Source organism: Trachurus japonicus, chromosome 8 (genome assembly GCF_045865225.1).
Source record: "Trachurus japonicus isolate A0001 chromosome 8, Traja_1.0".
Taxonomy (NCBI): domain Eukaryota; kingdom Metazoa; phylum Chordata; class Actinopteri; order Carangiformes; family Carangidae; genus Trachurus; species Trachurus japonicus.
In genome coordinates this window covers 17,998,129-18,007,374 of record NC_140914.1, presented here as the reverse complement: position 1 = coordinate 18,007,374, position 9,246 = coordinate 17,998,129, and the positions used below count along the sequence as shown (strand labels likewise).

The following is a 9,246-nucleotide window of genomic DNA, read 5'->3' as shown; positions in this document are numbered from 1 at the left end:
GTCCCCTAATGTTTTCCTAGACATACTATCTTTTTTTTCTTCTTTTTTATACTAGCCTATATAATATTAGGCCTATTCGTTCAGCGTTCACAGTATTGTTATCATATTTAAAGATACGAGTTACTTTTCTTTTCTCAGCAAAGGGTGAAGATGAGTGCATCGTTGCTCCAACTCCACGACTGCACGAGTGGACATTATGACAAAGATCCCGTTTTGATGGACGATGAGCTACTGCAAAAGGCAGTAGCAGAGCAGTGTTGTCAAATTGCGAAGGCGGAGGAAATGCACTTTGATCAAGTCACTAAATTATGTCTGGGATACAAAGGTAAAAAATAAATAAATTATATCAATCACTGTATGAATGTGTATTCGGTTTAGGTATGTGAGAGTTTAATGTGTTCACAGACATCGCGATGATTGACAACTTGAGGAAGTTCACATCATTGACCAGGCTTCAGTTGAACAACAACCTCATAGAGAAGATTAAGGGCCTGGAGCGTCTGGTGAATCTGACATGGCTTGGTAAGATGAAACTTTGCATTTAGCCTACCTATATTCTGGTCATATGGTATTGACAAACATAATATCTTGAAACATCAGTCCAGGAACAGGAACTATAGTCATTTGGATCCGATTGTGTCTTTTAGATCTGTCATTCAACAGAATAGAGAAAATTGAGGGTCTGGAGTCGCTCCTGAAGCTTGAGGTGCTGAATTTGTCCGACAACAGAATCTCTGTCATTGAAAACATGGATAAGCTTGAGACCCTAACTAATTTCTTTATCGCAAACAACCTCCTCAGACAGCTGGACAATGTAATTTATTCTTCTTCTTTTAAAAAAAAAACATAAAATCTGTCACAAATCATTGTGTTTTTCTTTATGTAACTAATGCAAATCTAATGCAATTCAAAGGTGTGCTATCTCAGGACATTTAAAAACCTGTTCAATCTCAACCTATGTGGAAATCCTATCTCAAAGGAGGGCGATTACAATTTTTTTGTTGCTGCCTACCTACCAAACTTGACGTGGCTAGACTACAGACTACTTAGTGAGAAGACAGTAAGTATAAACAGAGATGTGTTAAACCCATGTTGTAAGCTCTGATGAAATAGGTTTTGTTGTCTTCTTCCTTTGCAATAGACAGTTTTGTAGATAATTTCCACACCATATCTATGTCCAAGTTGGTTTGGAAATTGTCCTAAAGGGCATTTTTAACTTCCTATATTGATATTGTATAACTAAATCACTTGTGTCCATGTGCAGAAGAACGAAGCATCTAGCAAATACCACTATGCTCTTGAGAAAATGAGAGATGAAGAGATGAAGACACAACAAGCTCATGATGCTGAGAAAAGCCAGAAAGCTGAACTTCAGTTACACAAAGTAATATACAACTCTTGTTGTCCACTGAGCTCTCAAACTTGAAATGCACATACAATCTGTCAGTTCAGTTCATCTTTCCAACAGGATGCCTTTGTGGAGTTCCTCAATGGGCCATATTTGTTGAAGGACATGCTCAAAGATGATCCAGAGTCAGAGATACTATACAGCATACCCAAGGTGGCTCGCCTGCTTCAAACATATCCTTTTTTCCATCACTTTTTCATCCATGTTTGTACGTTCATTACAAATTGGGAAAACCAGTCGTTGAATTTCTTGACCCTACACTTACGTTTGAGCAACAGATGGTGGATCTGTGTATGCAGTTGTTTGAAATGGGCTTGGCTGAGCACAAGCGAAGAGAGAAGGAGGTCAACTCCTTCTTCAGTGGTTACACCAAGGCAGAGAGAGACTACCAGCAGATAGCATCACAAATATTGGAAGATTTTGAGGAGCAACATAGAAAGGTGAGCAGGGAAGAACATATTTGTATGCTCAGCAAACTATTAGTTAACCTATTAATGTTGTTATTAGAGACCAGTTAAGGAAAATCTCATGTTCACACCTTTCTAGAGGAAACTGGAGCTTCAGCAGTTGTCAGACCCAGATGTAGTGAAGGTCAAGATGAGCCAATGCAAAGATGAAATCAGCAAGCTCAGTCACAGCCTCATGACAATGGAGTTTCAGATGGTGAACCAGTTGGAGGTGGGTGTGTGTGTATGTGTGTGCTTTTGTGCATATATGGGGGCGGGACTAGATAAGCTTTTGCTTCTCCCGCTTTTCCCTTTCGGCCATGTATTGTATTATTTGATGATGAAGTGTGATGATGATGATTTAAATTGACATGCCCGAAATAAACAAATTGATTGATTGATATACACATTTTACACCTAAGGGTTATTATACAAATATACATTATTTTTTCAGTGACAAATTATTATAGATTCATAATTATCCTTTATGTGTCAATTAAATGGTTTACTGTGAGTAATATGTCAAAACTTTTTTTTCTTCTTCTTCATTTTAGGGCATCATTAAGATGTTGGACATGAATATCTCTGAAATGGTTGTCAACTTTACTGAAACGGCTCAAGGGATATATCCTTTTCCACTACTTTTGTATAATATTGTAATGGAACACTTTGATATACATTATTTATACTGTAAACATGGTCTTAAGAAAAAGAAGCATCTTAATGGGTTAATGTGCCCACCAGAAAATGATTGCAGAAGTTGCCGCTTTTATAGGCTTACAGTAACCTCCTCACAAAGTAACAAATGTTCCATCTTCCTTGAACTGGAACAATTCAAACTGAATTTTGTTTGAGCTGAATATGAGTCTCAGGCAGTGACTTCTTTAACATAATCGTACATTTGCCCAGTGTCGAGATCGGGAAGATAATTATTATCACAACGTGGAAAAGATGATTGTTGCAACTCTGGAGGAAATGGCCAAGGATGACCTGGAAGAGGAGCTATCAGAAGATGCAAGAACAGTAAGTGTTATATTGGCTATTTAAAGATTTTGATTACATTATGGTTACTGTCGACTATTATGGTCTTATAGTAGATTTTGATTAATCATAGACTACAGAACTACAAGTCAGGTCTGGTGGTGTGAGGACATGTTCATTACCAGTGTCCAAGCCCACAGCCTTTTACACCCACTGGTTCTCTCTCTGTGTAGCTGTTAACAGACAAAGATACCGTGATGGATGCACTGGCCACTGCACACGAGAACCACCAAGTGATGATCACTGACCGAGAGACAGCGTTAGTTACAGGTGTTGATGCCTGGAGAGTGTCCTTCTTTAAACAGGTATGGGAGCTGGTATTACCTTACAGCAAGCGCCCTATCTTATATTTTTATATGGATGACAAAACGTTCCTCTGTATCTCACAGTCTTGTTACTGTTTCCTGTTTGTCTTTGTGGGCTCTTACAGATTCAAGAGCAAGACCTTATATGGCACCGCAAGCGCGTCTTGGACATCCACAGAAATGCAAACCACCTAATGGAGCAGCTGGATGAGTTGCTCTAGCATGATCTTTGTTCACAAATGTTGATTTCAATCATGTACTCAGTAAAGAAAAATGGATCTGGACATTTTGACAGTCTTCTTGGATAAACTTCTCTGTGTCAATTACTTTCTGTATTTTGGTATTATATTAAAGAAATACTGCATCAAAGAAATACATTTATCAAAGTTTGTGCTGTTTGTTGGGTCACATGCAAACATCATATCAATATCATGTCCAGTGCTCCTCATATGAATGTGAAGCTCAAGAATAATAAAAAAAATATAATCAAAAGGATAAGGTTTTTTTTAAAGACGTAAAAAGGCATTTCTTTCATATCATATCTTTTATTTAAGAAAAAAACAAGCAAATTACTTTGTATGAAGAGACTCATTATGTATTAATTTATTTAATTCGTTAGTTTGTTGGTTAGTCTTTCTTTCTAAACTCTCAATTTAAATATCTAATCTAAATTTCCCCAATTTCTCTCATGGTTATAGCAGAAGTTCTCTGGTTATAGGCTCCATTTGTATTGAATACATATCCCAGAATACATTTCGTTGCATTATCCAATGAGATTCTTGCTCGAGCCGAGCACCAGTTACCAGCCAATGAGATTCAGGGAAGCTGAATTCTCAAATGAGACGTTGTAGTCCGCCTCCTAGGGAACCAGTTCTGGGATTGCTCGCAACCTGGGCAAACTTTTGGGACGTCGGGGATTTCCTCCTGTGCATAATCTGGCGGGGGCTCCTCTGTCAGTGGTTCCCCCTCTCTCTGCAGCGGTGGTGAGGCTCGGCCGCAAAGTTCATGACGGTTGCTGACGGCGACACTTTAGCGCTCATCATGCCCGTCCGAGCAGAGTGCTGCAGCGCCGCCAGCCCGGCCTGCTCATCCTCGGCGTCGCTTGTTCCCCCCGCCCCGATCAACACCTACCAGCCGGGGGTGGCCACCTCTCTGCTGTACAGCGGCGCTCAGTTTCGGGGTTACCAGAAGAGCAAAGGCAACGCTTACGACGTTGAGGTTGTTTTGCAGGTAAATTATTCGTGGACAAACAATTCAGCTTTTTTATTTTATTTATTTATTTGAACCTCCTTTTACTTCTGGATAACAGCAAAGTAAGCATATTTATAGCTCCAGTTGCTAACTGAGCAAACGGGAGCTCCTTGGCTTTTTTTTTCTCTCTCTCTCGCTGTCACACAACTAACATGCTGACCCAGTTTCAAGCCAACCCAGGTGACTGTGTTTCTATTCATGCATTTCATTTTGGTCTTGGGCCAAATTTCAGAAATGAACGTTTTGGTCACGTACTTTGCAGCAAACATACTATCTAAACATGTTAGCATTTCGTGCAACCAGCTAGCTAAATGAATGAAATGAATCAAAGCCAACAGACCCAATAGGAGAGACTGTAATTCCTATCTATCTACGTTACTACTTGCAGTGTTTGTCTCTGTTCACACCACTCCTACTGGTATTTGTTTGTTTTTACTAACTCAAAAAAGGAGAACCAAATGTGCTCCTGTGATTTCAGACCAATTAAATTGTTCCTTATACTCTATCTTTTTTTCTTGGGCAGCATGTGACTGTGGAAGACTCGTACTTGTGTGGATACCTGAAAATCAAAGGCCTGACTGAGGTAAGCTTTGAAACTAGGTCAAATGTAGCAAAGCTAACCTTTATTCTGTCAAATACTAAACTGGTTTAAACATTTCGTCCTGTGTAAACAAGTAGAAACTGGTTTCTTCTCGCCTGATACAGATTGAATTGTGACAAAGATTAGATATAGGCAAATGGAGGGGGGGTGGGGGGCCTTAGGTGTAACCCGCCTCTTCAAGGTGTAGACTCTAGTCCTTGGCAGAAGTGTGTCAACTGTATACCCATTACATTATGCAACATATTCAAGGGAAAAGGTCAGTAGGACCCTGGGGTAGATTTTTGGCTGTGGCACCGTGGAGTGAAAGATGAGGAGTCAGGTTGTGTCAGTGTCGCTATAGAAGACGTATAAATTATATTAGAAGTGACAGGGTGTTTATGAAAAGTTAAACTAAGAAGACAGATTGTAAAGGCGGCTAAATACATCTGCTTATCACAGTGGGTGTATACAGGGAGGTAAATCAACATGCATGGCTATACACAGCTACACCCTGGTATCAAGTGAAAGTAAGGACCTGGGGAAAAGGATACTCAATTATAAGGGCTGATGGTACCTTTTTATGCAGTTGGGAAATGGATATAATCTTTGCACTCATGCAGTTTGGGGAAAATAAGTTTCACCACCAGCTTTGTTTCATCTTTTTCTTATACGTTCCTCCTCTGCTTCTCTGCGTGTCAGGAGTATCCCACTCTCACAACGTTCTTTGCCGGTGAAATTATCAGTCGAAAGAGGCCTTTTTTAACCAGGAAGTGGGACGCAGATGAGGACGTGGACAGAAAACACTGGGTATGTTCTGTTCATTTTTATTCTGTTATGTTGGATCAGTATGGCTATGGATTGTTGACTGATGATGAGAGAAGTAAGGATTTTATCAGACCTACAGTATATAGACAGCACATAGATGGTAGTACAGCATTATTTATGCACTCAAGACATTTTCAGCAGCTGAACTTGCATCAATCACACTAAACAGAGGGATAATATACCATGAAGTGAATATTATGAGACACGGTCATCGTAGCAGTAGCCTGCAGCTCTTCATCTTAACTAGTTCAGTGTCATTTTAGAAACGGTGCAAAATTAAGTTGAGTCTTTTTAAATTTTGATTGGTGAGCTCTTAATTAATAATATAAGGTGGAGCATTTATTACCGAGGTGCGAGAGAAGCCAACTGGAACTGTTAAAATAAAAGAAAACGCATCTCTTTATCTTTATGAGTATGTAATGATTTAATAATGATTATTTATATGGCAGCTTTTCAATAAAATGTTGCACTGTGCTGGGTATTGTTGTTGTTGTTGTTGTTGTTATCTTCGTCTTCTTAGTTTCTGTTCTCTCAATGCTCTCCCCCACAGGGCAAGTTTCAGCCTTTTTACAAATATGCAAAAAGCTTCAACTCGGATGAGTTTGACTATGAAGCACTGGACAACAGTGATTATGTCTTCATGAGGTGGAAGGTTGGTACATGATCTCACTGTCACATCACTCACCTTGTGTCTCTTGTGTTGGCTTTAACCTCTAACCTCCACTCCTTCCTTCCTCCCTCCCGTCTCAGGAGCAGTTTCTCGTACCAGACCACACTATCAAAGACATCAGCGGTGCCTCCTTTGCAGGCTTCTACTACATCTGCTTCCAGAAGTCCACGGCCACTATTGAGGGGTATTATTACCATAGAAGCTCTGAATGGTAACTGTCTCCTGTTTGTAGCTCGGCTGTATTAGATGCAAAATTCGATGTTGTATGTGTATTAAATGTATATTTAATTTCTGTATGTTTTTTACCTGTGTCTGCAGGTACCAGTCTCTAAACCTAAACCACGTTCAGGAGCGCAGCGTGCCCATATATGAATTCCGGTGACACAAACACACTGGAGTACTGAGTGACGTAAGGGACAGTTCATGCTGCGCTGTGCTTAAATGGGACAGGACCGACGCAGGAGCCCTTTTAATGCAAAGAACGGCGCTGACCAGGTTTCCCTCGCTGTGGGGAAAGAGACATGTGGTCAGACACTCCTCTGGTGGACTGATGGGAAGGAGGCACACTGAGACACACAAGACCTGAAAGGAAAACAGATGAACAGTTGTCACTGTTGCTGTGGAACTGACGTTTGCCTCGGATTTCTTTCTTTTTTTAACTTTGTTTTTCCTCTTTTGCCTGTTTTTTTATTTCAATTTTGTGCAACTGATTGCTTTGCGCTCTCACAGCATCTGTCTCCCTGTAGTTGGATATCAAAACAGGATAAACTTAATTGCCTTTCCGTTAAGAGTTTCAAAAAAAAAAAGGAGTGTAAAGTCGTGAAGATGGGTGTTTTGTTCAGGAAAGCTTAATTTATTTCTCTTTTTTTAATTATAGAGCATCTTTGAAATATCACTTTGACGCATCTTAGTGATAAATGCAGAGTGTGATGTCTTGCCAAGGGGTTTCAACAGAAGCAGTGATATATTTTCTGCAAGGTCTGTGAGACTGTAAGATATGGTCTGTCGATCAGGAATAGTGTGGACTAGAAATGGTCTTTAATTACCGATAACCAATCATTTCCAAGCTGCTTTGTTTTTTCAAAAATCCTCTAACATCTCAACAACAAAAAAAAGTCAGTAAATGGCATCACTTTGAATTTTCTCTATGCAAGCCAAAGTTCACTAACAGGAAGTGTTTATTACACCACCTAACTTATTTTACCTTCAGATAATTTGTCTTCAAGAGTGATTTATTTATTTTTTGAATCGAGAGGGAGAATATATAAGAAATAAATATAAGAAAGATGGGAAGAAAATGAGGAGGCTTATTTAATTGCAACGACCAGCATAACAGAGATTTTATGGCACATGCGTAGTTTGAGAGATAAAATTAGAGTTTCTTTCCGTTCCTGCTTCACGGTCACATTCATCTGTCCCACATTGTTTCCACGTGTAGAAGCAGAGAAAATGTGGCTGCGTTGGTTTATTTTAAGAATTATTTTTACTTTTGAAAAAGTCACAAAAGTAAGATACGACACAGAGCTTCAAGTAAGACGCCTCACCTCGGTGTGTGACTGTTCTGTCCTGTAGAGAGCATTATGTCAAGAAGCACCTTGTGTGGCTTGCCAAGCATTAAGTAGGGGAAGGTGACAGAGACAGAATAAAACCTCCCGGATGCTTTATAGGAAAAACCTGCTGCCTTACAATTTAAAATGTTTGTAAAGCTTTTTTTTCCTTTTCTTATTATGAGAAAAAAAAAGGTATATTTTATTTGAAAGGAATCAAAGTATATTCTTTGTTTGAGAGGAGTTGTGAAGAAAAAAACACAAGTTTTTTTTCACCTTTAAAGATTGATTAAAGTTTACTGAAAAGGTGTGATGTAGCTGGAGAGAGCATGTGCTCCGCCTGCCTCTTTGTTGCTTGTAGACTTTCAGCTGGCTCGGTGGCCTGCAGCATGACATGTGGACTTAATGGGTGGTTGTGGAAATACTGGTGGCACTGTCATTTTTAAAAAAGTAAAACCTAAGGAAATGGATAAAACTGTTGCGACCCGTACGACTTAAAAAAAACAGAATTTGCTTTTTTTCTTTTCTTTTTTTTTTCTTTTTTTAATTCATCATATAATAGAAAATTCAACTAAATGTGCAATGTAAGAAATAAGTGTTTGTTTGAGAGTGTGTCATTAAAAGCTATGAATGATTACATCTGATTTAAAGGGTCGGTTTAGAGAAGATGTATGATAAATCTGATATGAATGTAATACATGAGGAGAAATAAAGACAACTATTTGTAAAATCCTGATGCTTTGTGTTTATAAAGATTTTTTTTAAACCTCACTTGTCACAGCACAGAGCAGCCAGCACTAGATGTCAGTAGTGAACAACAAAAAGTCTCAAGGCCTTGACTCCGTTGATGCCAGGGAGTCCAAGCCCAATATTTTTTTAGCAGCACTAATGTGAAGCTGCTGAAAAGGGAATAAAAAAATGATTCTCACTGCTACAAATTAAAGATACTGGCTGGTTTTCCTTAACCTGCAACCTCTAAATGCACATATAAATCTTACAAAATGGTAAAAGTGATCCAAAGTCTACCATAGAAGGGCAAAGTGACAGAACATCTCGTGTGTATTTGGTTTTCTTTAGGTGTCTACTGATCGGAGGTAGTTTTACATTAACAATTCACAAGAAAAAAGCGACACCATGAATACTATTGTTTTAAGTCCTGTTGCATGGTTACAA

At 39.1% G+C, this 9,246-nt stretch overlaps 2 protein-coding genes across 2 annotated transcripts; both read left to right on the top strand.

The window, feature by feature from the left end:
* The first annotated feature begins 145 nt into the window (after positions 1–145).
* Positions 146–3,532, top strand: drc3 (dynein regulatory complex subunit 3). The gene is given in 12 exon segments (XM_085785418.1): positions 146–325; positions 406–522; positions 648–814; positions 914–1,060; positions 1,265–1,384; positions 1,469–1,613; positions 1,616–1,848; positions 1,955–2,086; positions 2,409–2,479; positions 2,754–2,877; positions 3,069–3,200; positions 3,326–3,532. Coding segments are annotated over 12 exon segments (1,659 nt in total). The 5' UTR covers positions 146–150; the 3' UTR covers positions 3,422–3,532.
* Positions 3,533–4,019: 487 nt separating this feature from the next.
* On the top strand, positions 4,020–8,809 carry gid4 (GID complex subunit 4 homolog). Its single transcript, XM_085784388.1, has 6 exons — positions 4,020–4,430; positions 4,975–5,034; positions 5,731–5,838; positions 6,407–6,508; positions 6,607–6,737; positions 6,845–8,809. Exons 1-6 carry the CDS (start codon positions 4,206–4,208, stop codon positions 6,906–6,908), a joined length of 690 nt encoding a protein of 229 aa, XP_085640514.1. The 5' UTR covers positions 4,020–4,205; the 3' UTR covers positions 6,909–8,809.
* The last annotated feature ends 437 nt before the right edge of the window (positions 8,810–9,246 follow it).